General features: G+C 37.9%; 4 protein-coding genes across 4 annotated transcripts in view; 3 read left to right on the forward strand and 1 right to left on the reverse strand.

The window, feature by feature from the left end:
- On the reverse strand, positions 970 to 3,252 carry LOC104780649. The gene is made up of 5 exons (XM_010505164.2): positions 3,052 to 3,252; positions 2,247 to 2,509; positions 1,898 to 2,109; positions 1,488 to 1,752; positions 970 to 1,390 (listed from the first exon to the last, which is right to left on the reverse strand). The coding sequence occupies exons 1-5, from the start codon at positions 3,134 to 3,136 to the stop codon at positions 1,061 to 1,063; spliced, it is 1,155 nt and encodes a 384-aa protein (XP_010503466.1). The 5' UTR covers positions 3,137 to 3,252; the 3' UTR covers positions 970 to 1,060.
- Positions 3,958 to 5,857, forward strand: LOC104780650 (haloacid dehalogenase-like hydrolase domain-containing protein At3g48420). Its single transcript, XM_010505165.2, has 8 exons — positions 3,958 to 4,359; positions 4,446 to 4,516; positions 4,620 to 4,778; positions 4,966 to 5,032; positions 5,233 to 5,328; positions 5,426 to 5,472; positions 5,549 to 5,629; positions 5,726 to 5,857. The coding sequence occupies exons 1-8, from the start codon at positions 4,021 to 4,023 to the stop codon at positions 5,847 to 5,849; spliced, it is 984 nt and encodes a 327-aa protein (XP_010503467.1). The 5' UTR covers positions 3,958 to 4,020; the 3' UTR covers positions 5,850 to 5,857.
- Positions 6,067 to 9,268, forward strand: LOC104780651 (DNA-(apurinic or apyrimidinic site) lyase). Its single transcript, XM_010505166.2, has 9 exons — positions 6,067 to 6,423; positions 7,096 to 7,188; positions 7,429 to 7,573; positions 7,767 to 7,968; positions 8,084 to 8,162; positions 8,413 to 8,474; positions 8,570 to 8,656; positions 8,781 to 8,884; positions 8,978 to 9,268. The coding sequence occupies exons 1-9, from the start codon at positions 6,184 to 6,186 to the stop codon at positions 9,061 to 9,063; spliced, it is 1,098 nt and encodes a 365-aa protein (XP_010503468.1). The 5' UTR covers positions 6,067 to 6,183; the 3' UTR covers positions 9,064 to 9,268.
- The window catches only part of LOC104780653 (lysine-specific demethylase REF6-like), an 8,777-nt gene continuing 5,185 nt past the window's right edge, over positions 9,907 to 13,498 (forward strand). Inside the window, exons 1-6 of the mRNA XM_010505170.2 lie at positions 9,907 to 11,141; positions 11,362 to 11,440; positions 11,616 to 11,683; positions 11,785 to 11,935; positions 12,018 to 12,640; positions 12,713 to 13,207. Of these exons, the coding sequence (XP_010503472.1) occupies positions 10,262 to 11,141; positions 11,362 to 11,440; positions 11,616 to 11,683; positions 11,785 to 11,935; positions 12,018 to 12,640; positions 12,713 to 13,207 (2,296 nt within the window). The 5' untranslated portion in view covers positions 9,907 to 10,261. The remainder of the gene's footprint in view (positions 11,142 to 11,361; positions 11,441 to 11,615; positions 11,684 to 11,784; positions 11,936 to 12,017; positions 12,641 to 12,712; positions 13,208 to 13,498) is intronic.

Genomic DNA, 13,498 nt, shown 5'->3' on the forward strand with positions numbered 1-13,498 from the left:
AACTTCTCTTGTGTAGATTTTTTGTTTCTCTAATTAGATATGTTTTTTTTTTCTAGATGGAATTTGTTGTTGAGCTCCGGCGCTGGTTGAGTGTAGTGTTCTGTTTTACTCCATCGTTTGAGTTATTGCTATCTGTCTACTAACGGAGCATGATTGACAAGTTTAATCTACTCTTCCTCAATTTTCCGAGGCTTACTACAACTATTCAAGAAGACTCCTGGGATCTTTCCTTTCCGCGTAGGGAGATAGGCAAGGCAGTTGGCGAGCTACTTGGTAAACTGCGGGAATCTATGCCTATCAAAGATACTGTTTTTGCCTCCCATCTCCCCCTGAAGTGACTGTTCTACAAGCATCACACTCAAAATATTTTCTTGTCGAAATTACAAAATTGGATTTTTTTGCCAAAATTTTTGAAATTACAAAAGATTCACACTCAAAAAATTACAAAATATTTGTCTCCCATCATCCAAACTATTTTGAGTGTGATGCTTGTAGAACAGTCTCCAATGGTTTTAGGTACGTTTCTGGTGATTGGATTCTAGATGTTCTTTGCAGTTCAATATCAGAATCATTGCTCCATGATGGTCATTCACATCCGTTATTTTACTACAAAACGCAAGGCAAGTCTTGCAGTTCGTGTCACAACAAAATGGTGAAACCTAGAATCCTATATAGTGATACTTGTGACTTTGATTTGGATTTTTACTGTGCTAATTTACCTGAAACGGTCAAACATAGCTGCGATGAGCATCCTCTTTCTCTATGCCACGACCAGAATGATGTGATTTATGATAACAAATATTGGTGTGATATATGCGAAATGTTAAAAGGCTTGGAATAATTGCAATGTTTTAAATTGTAACCTATGCATTGATGTCTACATTTGCTCACGTAAATGTCGCCAGCCCTTTCGTTTGAGACTTTAGTACACTTGCTCACATACAAGATTCAATATGGGTTCTGGCTCAGTTGTAGTTTGAGGTTTTGATTTTATTTTCATAGTTGATCATAATCAGTTTGCAGACATTGCAAGCAGATAAATAGTCTCAAACACATCAACTCAAATAGAGGCTTTTCTACTCTCAGTAACAACCTCTTCTTCCCCAATCAAAAGTGACTTGAGGATCTTATCAGTCATACCTTCCGCAAACAGCAAAAAATGTCCTGATCCAGAGATTTCATGGTAACGAATCCATGGCAGCTTTGACACGATACACCGTTGAAGCTTCACTGGCACAAACTTATCCTCGTCGCCTTGCCATAAGTGAACCGAGCCATTCTTGTTCGGGAATGGATCTTGAAGATCTAATGGACCGAATCCCCATCTTGAGAATCCAACATTCAAATCTCTGTGTAGGCTAACGTAGTCACCTTGCTGTCTTGTGTATGCCTGGAAAACAAAGAATAAACACAGCATTTGATTCAAAATCATCTTCAGTGACACAGAAACCGAACCAAACTGCACAATTCTATAGATGTGCTTGTACCCGATTTGGATTGACGAATCCGAGTTTAGACAAGATCTCCATGTCCTGACGAGAGAAAATAATGGGATTACCAGCAATCACATTGGAGAAAGAGAACCATTTCTGAGTGTTCCACCAATATGTAAGCCAAGGAGCATAGTGAGCAACTCGAAGTGCCCATTGATCTGCAGGATACATAAGAGAGAAGGCTTCACTCGTTACATCTCCTGGTAAGTTTCTCCACCAGTAGTTAATCCCCGGAGCAACAAGTACTGCCCCTGCTAACCTGTTAACAAAGTCCACAACCAAACAAAACGTCCCACAACTTCACAACACATCTAAGCCATTGTTTTACAAGATCAATGTTAAAACACCTATTCGTTAGTTACATTTAATCATTTCAAAAACAAACTCAAAAATGTAGTAGTAACCTGTGAGGAATGTAGTTAAGGCATGCCCATGTGATTTCACCACCCATGGAGAGACCAAAGAGATAAAACTTAGGTCCTAGACCCAACCCGTCAGCTAGCTCTTCTATATCCAATGCTATGCTTCTGGGTGACCCATTCAGGTTAGGATCACTCTCTCCATAACCAGGACGGTCAAAAGACAAAGTGTATATCCTCAATTCCTCCATAAGAGCCTTCAAAGTTATGCACAAAGATTCAATTTTTTTACTCACTCATCGACTTCACCAAAAGACACAAACTTTAACATTTATACTACACGGAATCAGTGATTGGAGAAATGGGTAATCAGAGACTTGACCGGAAAACTAACCGGCGATAAGAAATGAGCGAAAGGCGAGTCGTGCGTACAAGAATCGAAGCCATGGATAAATATGATCTTGAACTTAGCTTCGTCACTAGGGATTCCGAATTCCTTGTAAGCAAGATGTCTCCCGTCTCTCAGTTTGATCCTCGGCGATGTTACGGCTGCTCCACCGGGAGAGCCGACGATTTTAGCAGGCGGGGGTTGGATTGATTGATAAATCCATGCCAAAGCTCCAACGAATGATACCAGTAGAATCGTTTTCAGATAACCTTCATACAAATTTTGACTGTTTAGTGTGTTATTTTTAATTAACTTTTGTTTTAACCAAATTTATTTTACTATTTCTTTTGGAAATCCCTAATTATACTATTATTCACTTTAATTAAAAAAAATATGCATATCTTAAAGTTGAAAAATATACTTTTGTTTTTTTCAAACAAATTTTTCATTTTATTTTAACTATTAATAAACCAATTAAATATTAATCATCAATATACGTTACTATTATGTGTGATCTGTAAAAACTCAATTAAGAGAAAAAAAAAAATCTATATATATATTTTTTTTGTCATTTGCGATAGTTGTAAAAGAAAGAAAAAATGTTTTTTTGTTTCCAGAAAATTAAAGAGTAATGGCCTGAAAAAAAAAAAAAAAAGGGGAAAGAAAATAGATATCTCCTTCTAAGTTCTAACATCCACAATTATTGCATAAGCATTAAGCAAGATCGTTATAAACAAAGAACATAAGATTATTTCAAGAAAAAAATAATAATAATAAGAAAGATGAAAATTACAGAGATTGTAAAACTTACCAGAAGAAGAACTTTTTTGAGTGTTGTTTCCTCTGGTGTGAGATCTTGCAGATTTCGTCTCCCTCTCTGTTCCTGCTTCAGACATTTTTCTCTCTTTCTCTTAGAAATTTTTTCTCGGATAGAGAAGAGAGTGAGAAAAACCAAACTAACGGTAGCAAATTGAGCCAGTAGCAAGAGTTTGGTTAAGAGAGAACTTGCCTCTCTTTATTGTTTTTTTTTGTCCTTATTTATACACATAAAATTAATTAATGATGTTAAATTGAATTTTTAATTTTAACTTTAATTTTGTTTTAAAAATAGTAAAATATTTATCAGTGGCAGCAGAAAAGCAAAGATACGTGGGTACGTACGTACGTGACATTCCCATTCCCATGACGAGTTTAATACATTTAGATTTTGTTTTTTGTTTTTTGTTTTTAATACATTTAGATTTAGTAATTGCTATAGGGAACTTGGGCGACTCAAAGAGTAAAGGGAAAGCGAACACCCATAAACATGACATTTGGAATGTTCTCAAAATATTTCCTGCTTCATTCTTCGATCTTTGGTCCATTTACACTTTTCTTGATATTGTGTCGAGTATACAACTCAAGTGACTTACTTACATACATAGTGCATATCCAACAAAAAAATATATCAAGTTTCATTTGCCAAAATATAAAGTTTAATGCTTAGAGTTGAGACAAACTAATTTGAAAATTAGTGAAGGAGAGACTTAACCATAAGTGTTCAAATTTTTTTTAATGGATTTGATTAGTCAAAAATATATATACAGGTCACAAAACGACCCGAACCGGTTTTAAAAAGTAACGTACCCAAATCCGACCCGTACCCGGGTGGTTCTTTCTTTCTGATTTTTGTGGTCGTTAACACAAGACCGGATAAGTTAGAACAAATTCGCGACCGTTATTTATTTCGTCGACTAGATAGATAGACACAGAGATAGAGATAGAGAGAGAGGATCAAACAATGGCCACTGTGAAAATCTCTCTTTCCTTTGTTTCACTAACACCATCTTCTTCTTCTTCTTCTTCTTCTTCTTCTTCTTCAACTCAATCTAAGTTATCTCCTTCGTTCATCATCCCCAATGCGGCACCGTCGGCAAAGTTGGCGAAGTTGCGATTCAATGGTAAGTCCCTGAGAGCAAAACCGATGGTACGGAGAGCATCTCGCTCCGGCGGAATCACCTGCTCTGCTTCCTCATCTCCGGCGACTATTCCTTCTGCTCTTCTCTTCGACTGCGATGGCGTTCTTGTTGATACCGAGAAGGACGGTCATCGGATCTCCTTCAACGACACTTTCAAAGAGGTTTCTGNCCAGTTCCCCCCCCCCCTCTCGATTTGTTGTATTTTTACTGCTCAGGTGATGAAATTTTGAATCTTTTTTTTTTGCAGAGAGAATTGGGTGTTACTTGGGATGTTGAGTTATACGGCGAGCTGCTTAAAATCGGTGGTGGTAAAGAAAGGTATTACACACAATTTTACTAGACCAAGATTTTTTTGAGTGTTGATGAAGTTATCAGTTTTGTATCTTTTTGGATGAAATTGGATTTGGCTCTGTTTTTGTAGGATGACGGCGTATTTTAACAAGGTAGGTTGGCCAGATAAAGCTCCCAAGGATGAAGCAGAGAGGAAAGAGTTCATAGCTGGTCTTCACAAGCAAAAGACTGAGCTTTTCATGGTTCTCATTGAGAAAACGCTGCTTCCTCTTCGACCCGGTGTTGCAAAGTTAGTGTCACTTCTTATATATCTCCTAATCACTTTTGCTTTTGATAGATTCTCTTGATTCTATGAATGTTTGTAAGGCTGGTTGTTTTTAGTAATCATGTAGACATGTTGTGGTTTCTTATAGAATTTTATTGATCTAGTTGGTTGAGGTTAATTGAACCCTTTTTGCTAATAATTAACTTTGTAGGTTGGTGGATCAAGCTTTAACAAATGGAGTAAAAGTAGCTGTGTGCAGCACTTCAAATGAGAAGGCGGTATGATCAATCAGGTTCTACTACTTCAGTTTCCTGAGACTATCAGTATCATGATCATGTCCTTATGTGTTTTCTTAAACAAGACTACACGCAGCACCTTTAGTAACATGAATATGCGAGAATCGTCTAGCTTCAGAGAAGTTTATAATCTTTATGGGAAATGTGAATCTACTTTTTTCCTCATTCTGGCCTGATCTCAGGTTTCTGCTATAGTGTCATGCTTGCTTGGACCAGAACGAGCCGAGAAAATCAAGATATTCGCTGGAGACGTAGTCCCAAAAAAGAAACCTGACCCAGTAATTTACTCACCTTCCATTCTATCACAACAAGTTTTGCTTGCTTCCATCTTGGTTAAAGACAGAGTTATCGAACTTTTGTGTAATTAATTAACAGGCTATCTACAACTTAGCAGCTGAAACCCTTGGAGTTGATCCCTCAAAGTAAGTGTTACTAAGTTTTTGATTTTCACATACTCAGTTTAGAAAACTCTGAAGATTTGCTTTTGTGACTGTGTAGATGTGTTGTGGTTGAAGACAGCGGGATCGGTCTAGCAGCTGCAAAAGCTGCAGGAATGACTTGTATAGTTACCAAGAGTGGGTGAGTTTTATTAGAGAGCCCTTTTCAGTAATCAGAATGGTCATTCATATCAACCAGAAACAAATATATGAATCATTCATCTTTGGATCTGTATAGGTACACCGCAGATGAAGATTTTGAGAACGCAGATGCGATTTTCGACTGCATTGGAGACCCTCCAGAGGAAAGATTTGATTTGGCATTCTGTGGAAGCCTTCTCCAGAAACAGTTCGTTAGTTAAAAAAAAAAGCACAAACCACATTGAAATTGTTTCTTTCTCTCAGCATTGGTCTGTGTATAAGTGAAAAGTATATCATTCATGTAAAACCACATAATTCGATTACACGTTATGAAATGAACGTTACAATATTTTGGGCTTGTGAGTGTTATTGGGTTTGCCAACTTTACTGTGTAAATTGGTTTCCTTAACCAATTGTTAGAGAAGGGTACAACGAACGCCGAAACACAAAGGCTGAGTCTTTTTTGACTGAGACGACGTAAAGTTCGTTCCTTTTTTTCAAATTAGTATCAAAATTTTGATGAATTGAGGTTAAAGCTACGAAATTGCAAAAGCTATGAAGCGATTCTTCAAGCCCATAGAGAAGGAAGGCTCAACGGCGGCTAAGAAACCATGCCTCCTCTCGCCGGAAAAGCGTGACGGAGACGGAGATGGAGTTGGAGAAGAGAAGAACCAGAAAGAGCCGTCCAAGTTTGTGACTTGGAACGCTAATAGCTTCCTTCTTCGGGTGAAAAACAACTGGTCTGAGTTCTCTAAGTTCGTTTCTGATTTCGACCCCGATGTCATCGCCATACAGGTGACTTCTTCTGCTTTTTTTTTTTTTTTTACTCATTGGGTCGATTCTGAGCAATGTGATTAAATGTGCTTATGTGTTTGTGTGTGGAGCTTAAAATCATTCTAATCTTCTAGGGTTTTNTTTTTTTTTTTTTTTTTTTTTTTTTTTTTTTTTTTTTTTTTTTTTTTTTTTTTTTTTTTTAATGTATTTTGCTGACCTCTGTTGGTGAAGGAAGGTAGTGTATGATGTAAAGAGATACTTTTGCTTGTTGTTTGTTTTGGGCATCTCTTGATTTTTCTCAAATTTAGCTGTAAGTGTTGATCTTTTCAAGTCAGTGGGTATTGCTATGGAAATATATAAGTTGATGGTTGCCTATGATATTTTGTTTGCTGTTTAGTGTTCTAGTAAGCTACCCAAGTTAAGATGCTTTTATACATGCGTTGGTAGTAATACCGTAGTATGTCAGATTATGTGCTTTGGATTAATTCTAAATGTGAGTTCAACTTGTTGACTTGTTGATGCAAATTCAGTCACTTATGACACTGTAAATGGTCAGTGGTGCAAAAGATCAGACTCTTACTTTATTTATTTGTGGCTACTGACTACAATGGCACTGTTAGTTCTTTTAGCGTCATTGTGTTTTGGGGCCGGATTACGAGCTTAGCGGTTGATTGACTGTGTTCTTAATGTTAGGAAGTAAGAATGCCTGCTGCTGGTGGGAAGGGAAAACCTAAAAATCCTGAAGAGTTGAGCGATGACACGAAAGTTTTGCGTGAGGAAAAACAGGTACCATGGTTCCTCTATTGACTTGCTTGTTTTTTCTGTTGAAGCTCTGTATTTTGATGCATTTGCGATTACTAGGAAACGTTGGTGTATGAGTTAGAATCAACATTGCAGTCGCATGGTTTAAGACAGATTTAGATTAATGCAGGAGCCACTTTTGGAGTAACTAACTCTCTTGTTGTTTGAATAACGTTTAAGCTTGATAATAGTTCTGGGAAACTTAACTTCTTGTCCCAACTGCAGATTTTGACACGGGCTCTCTCAAGTCCACCATTGGCAAATTATCAAGTTTGGTGGTCTCTCGCGGATTCGAAGTATGCAGGGACAGCTTTGTTGGTGAAAAAATGTTTCAAGCCCAAAAAAGTTTACTTTAACCTGGATAAATTAGGTATTTTTGATAACCTTGTGGCTTGTTCCGTATCATCACATGAATCTCATGCACACTAGCAATTTGAAACCACGTTTCTTTTATCTGTCTTGTTATGGTTATGCCATTTTCTTGACCTCAAAGTTTTGGGAGAAATATATCATAGCTAGATCAGATTGATGACTAACTTATATACTTATCACTATTCATGCAGCATCTAAACATGAACCTGATGGTCGTGTTATCTTAGCTGAATTTGAGACATTTCGTCTTTTGAATACGTATTCGCCTAACAATGGTTGGAAAGAGGAGGAGAATTCGTTTCAGAGGAGAAGAAAATGGGACAAGAGAACTGTTGAGTTCGTAAACAAAACATCTGATAAACCTCTAATATGGTGTGGCGACTTAAATGTCAGGTAATGAGGATGTGTTTTGTACCTCTTCTCTTGCTATACTCTATATTTAAGCCCTTTAAGAATTACAGAATAAAAGTTGATGTTACTTCCTTGATTCAATTTTTGTAATATGCAGCCATGAGGAGATAGATGTTAGCCACCCAGAATTTTTCGCAACAGCAAAGCTTAATGGTTATGTGCCTCCAAACAAAGAGGTAAAGATTACCAGATTTTGTACGGTTTATTTTATCATTCATAGATTTTATCCAAAAAAACAGGGCTGGCTCTCAATAAAGTTATGTTTCCGTCGGCCTTTGATTTCTCTTCATTTCTTGTCTCTACATCTGCATTGTGACCTCTTATTGTAGATGACTTTACTACGCCTGAACCGAAAGCTTATCCGTGAGAAGGACTTTAGAATCATACAGTAACTACAGTGATTTTGAATCTTTTCTGATTATGCAGGACTGCGGACAGCCTGGATTTACACCATCTGAGAGAGGACGCTTTGGTGCAATTATGAAAGAGTATGCATAATATGTCTTAGTAGTCTTACTTTCTAGAATAGAGATTATAGTCACTGAACATCTGATTCTAATTATATTCATGGAAACTGTTACAGAGGAAGGCTTGTTGATGCATACCGGTATCTACACAAGGAGCAAGACATGGAAAGTGGATTCTCATGGTCGGGGAATCCCATTGGAAAGTGAGTAGATAGTACACATTTTAGTTTTATTTTACATGACCAACATTGAATGTCACGGTTTATACATGGCATGGAGTCCATAACCTCCACATATTTCTAAAGATGCATATTCTGGTTGCCAAAGGTACCGAGGAAAGAGAATGAGGATCGACTATTTTCTGGTATCTGAACAACTCAAAGAGCGTATAGTATCTTGTAAGATGCACGGTCGTGGGATAGAACTAGAAGGTGCCATGATATAAACGCTTGTTCATCACACAGATTCATAGAGGATTATTGTTTAGCTCTTTTGCAACAATTTTGGTTCTTGATTTGTTTCAGGTTTCTATGGGAGTGATCACTGTCCTGTCACACTCGAGCTTTCAAAGCCATCTTCAGAAACAGAACAGAAACAGGTTTTTAACTAGGGTCATATTCTTCTGTATTAGAACATAATCCTTCTTAGACTCAAGCCAAAGCTTATGTCATCAGAGTTAAGCTTAGATGATCTTTGAATTTACTTTGCCTAGTGATACGTTGAAGATGAGGTTCATGTTATTGAGACACTTATTTGTCCTAGTTACTCTGATGAACTCTCAACGCTTATAACTATTGTTGTGCTTATCCTTTTAACATGCTTTATTTTCCCAAGAAATGTAGGTATCTTTTTATTGTGAATCTTCAACTAATTATTTTTATTTAGTAAATTTTGTTAAGGTGATCATTTCTAAAGATTTAGAGCTTTTTTTGTTGGTGTAATTTTAAGCATATTATACTCCTATGCTTTATGGTGTCGTGAGTGGGTAGAGGCAACATTCGTTAAACCAAGGGCTCATATTCATATAAAATCACGTCTATGATCTATGTATTCAACCAACCAAAAAACACAATATATATATATATGATATCTTGGTGTTAATATTCATTCTCAATCTAATTCTGCTGATTTCACTAAATAATTTTATGATTATTAATACAAAACCCAAAATGTTTAAGGAAAAGTATCTAATTTAAAAAATATATGTATCAAAAAAGTATCTAATTTAAAACTTTTTAATCCATAGTAAAATTGTACTCTTTACGGTTTTAAAAAGGAGTTTTCGAATGTGCAAACGGATTTGCAGAGAGGACAAACAAGAAATGTATGTGTGTGTGTCGAATCGAACTAAATAAATGGCAGAATCGTAAATGATAAACAAAATAAGTACCCTTTTTGGGTATCTTTACATCAGTGTTCTTTACTTGTTTTAATACTGAGAAGAAATCACAATCTCTTGCTCTGCCCCAAACCCCATCCCAACCCCCTCTAAAAGAAAAAATACAATTTTTTCCTCTGTTTCTTTAATCCAATAAAAAAACAGAGAGACCTAAGAAACGAGATCAAACCCTCCCTTCGTGTTTCTCGAGGAGAAAAGTGGATTGACCCCTTTAAGACAATAAATCTATTGGCCGGAGAAATGGTGGAGACTCGTCGAATCTCTTAAAAAAATTTTTTTTTTTCTCTTCCGTCTCTGCAAAATTTTTGTTCTGTTTATGCTCTGTAATGGCGTTTTAGTTAGTACCCAGAAGCAGAGAGTGAAGCAATTTTGAAAGTAAGGTCTTTGTTTTGCTTTCCGTGTGAGAGATATGGCGGTTTCAGAGCAGAGTCAAGACGTGTTTCCATGGCTTAAATCGTTGCCGGTTGCTCCAGAGTTTCGACCTACTCTAGCAGAGTTCCAAGATCCGATCGCTTACATTTTTAAGATTGAAGAAGAAGCTTCTAAGTACGGAATCTGCAAAATTTTGCCTCCACTGCCTCCTCCTTCCAAGAAAACCTCGATTTCTAACCTCAACCGTTCTCTGGCGGCTCGAGCGGTGGGGAGGGTTCGTGACGGAGGCTTCGGCGCGTGTGATTATGACGGCGGTCCCACATTCGCCACGCGGCAACAGCAGATCGGGTTTTGCCCCAGGAAGCAGCGTCCGGTGCAGAGACCCGTGTGGCAGAGTGGTGAGGAGTACTCTTTTGGTGAGTTCGAGTTTAAAGCTAGGAGCTTTGAGAAGAATTATCTCAAGAAATGTGGCAAAAAGAGTCAACTCTCTCCGCTAGAAATCGAAACCCTTTACTGGAGAGCCTCAGTGGATAAACCCTTCTCTGTTGAGTATGCCAATGACATGCCTGGCTCGGCTTTTATCCCTCTGAGTCTGGCAGCTGCGAGGAGGAGAGAGTCTGGTGGTGATGGAGGAACGGTGGGTGAGACGGCTTGGAACATGAGGGCAATGGCTAGAGCCGAAGGATCATTGCTTAAGTTCATGAAGGAAGACATTCCTGGAGTTACATCTCCAATGGTTTATATTGCTATGATGTTTAGTTGGTTTGCTTGGCATGTCGAGGATCATGACCTTCATAGTCTTAATTACTTGCATATGGGGGCCAGTAAGACTTGGTATGGCGTGCCAAAGGAGGCTGCTCCGGCTTTTGAGGAGGTGGTTAGGGTTCATGGTTATGGTGGAGAGCTCAATCCTCTTGGTGAGTATCTTGTGAACGTTAATTAGTGTTAACTGAGTGTTACTTATAGTTACTCAATGTTTCAATTCCTTGTTCTGATTGTCGTTTTTCTTGTGTCTCTGTTCTTTTTGTTTCTTTGAACTGCTTTTTTTCCTCCAAAAGTTGTCGAGGGAAGAAGCTACTTATGTAGCTGTATGCAAGGAAACTAAATGTTATGCCTCTTATGTTGTTGTAATACCAGTGACATTTTCTACTCTTGGTGAGAAGACAACTGTGATGTCTCCAGAAGTATTTGTTAAAGCTGGAATACCATGTTGCAGGTAATGGTTTCTATTTTTGTGCTCTGTTCATTTCATCATCTTGTTGTTTGCATTCTCATCTTTGGTCAGAAAATAAAGTTTTAATTGCTATTCATCTCTTTCAATTGATTGGAAAATCCAGAGGCACCATTATTTTTCACCTCGTTTTGTACTCAAATGGTTTGTTCTGTATCAGGTTAGTGCAAAATCCTGGAGAGTTTGTCGTCACCTTTCCAGGAGCTTATCATTCGGGGTTTAGTCATGGTGAGTAAGCAACTTTTATTTAGTATCTTCAAGTTACTCATTCATGATTTAATATGTTGAAGTAATTTAAGTTATCTAAAAAAACATCTTGGGGGTTACAGGATTCAATTTTGGAGAAGCATCTAATATTGCAACTCCCCAGTGGTTGACAATGGCGAAAGATGCTGCCATCCGAAGAGCTGCAATAAATTACCCTCCAATGGTTTCTCATCTCCAGCTACTTTATGACTTTGCATTGGCTCTAGGTTCTAGGTACTGTTTCATTTTTCATATACACAATCCAACTTTTTAAGCTTCTTGATGGGATCATATAAGATTGTTTCACTCATTGCAGAGTGCCAACAAGCATCAACACCAACCCACGGAGTTCTAGATTGAAAGATAAGAAAAGAAGCGAAGGAGAAAGATTGACCAAAAAGCTATTTGTTGAAAACATTATCCGCAACAATGAATTGCTCTCTTCTCTTGGAAAAGGATCCCCAGTGGCCCTTCTCCCACAGAGTTCCTCAGATATATCAGTTTGTTCTGACCTGCGAATTGGATCCGATTTGACAACTAACCAGGACAACCCAATCCAATTAAAGTCTGAGGACTTTAGCTCTGATAGTGTTATGGTCGGTCTCGATAACGGTTTAAAGGATACAGTTTCAGTGAAAGAAAAGTTTACATCTTTATGTGAAAGGAACAGAAATCATTTGGCAAGCAGGGAGAATGAAACTCAAGGAACTCTGTCTGAGGCTGAAAGGAGGGAAAAAGGTGGAGCTGTTTGGCTTTCGGATCAGAGGCTTTTCTCTTGTGTTACATGCGGAGTCTTAAGTTTTGATTGTGTAGCTATTATTCAACCTAGAGAAGCAGCAGCTAGATATATCATGTCTGCAGATAGTAGCTTCTTCAATGATAGGAAAGCTGTTTCTGAATCTGCAAACCTTGGTCAGGCTGCAAGATCACATCATCCACGTAAGTTTCAAGTTGCACTCCCTGTTAATGGCTGATATTTATCATTTCTCTTAACTTTATTTCATCATGCAGAAAGCATGGAAAAGCATGATGTAGATTACTTCTCCAATGTTTCTGTTCAGACTGGCCATCAAAGAACTTCAACAACTTCCCAAACAAATGCGCAAAAAGATAATGGTTCTCTTGGGCTGTTGGTTTCAGCATATGGAGACTCTTCTGATTCCGAGGAAGAAGATAACAGAGGCTTAGATGCCTCTACTTCGGAAGGGGAAAGAAAAAAGTATGATCAAGAAAGTGCATTTAAAGCATCATCTTTTGATACAGATGACAATGAGGTGGCTAGAGATGGTCGGACTTCTGATTTTAACAGCCAGAGTCTTATCGGCAAACAAAATAGTTTAAGCAAAGGCGATAATTCATCACTTCTGGATATAACTTTACCATTTGTTCCAAGATCTGATGAAGATCCCTGTCGATTACACGTGTTTTGTCTTGAGCATGCTGCGGAAGTGGAACAGCAACTTCGTGCTATTGGGGGGATTCACATAATGTTACTATGCCATCCAGGTAACAACAAAACTACAAGATTTCATTTTTACTGGTCTTGTGACATTGTTTGGGTTTTGCTTTATCAATTATGCAAATTCTTGAGTCAGTTTCATCATTTAGACGCATAATCATTGCAGAGTATCGAAGGATAGAGGCTGAAGCAAAAATAGTTGCCGAGGAGCTTGCCATCAATCACGAATGGAATGATACTGAATTCAGGAATGTGACCCGAGAGGATGAGGAAACAATTCAGGCAGCGTTGGATAATGTTGAAGCTAAGGGTGGGAACAGCGATTGGACCGTAAAGTT

Source organism: Camelina sativa, chromosome 4 (genome assembly GCF_000633955.1).
Source record: "Camelina sativa cultivar DH55 chromosome 4, Cs, whole genome shotgun sequence".
NCBI classification, from domain to species: Eukaryota; Viridiplantae; Streptophyta; class Magnoliopsida; order Brassicales; family Brassicaceae; genus Camelina; species Camelina sativa.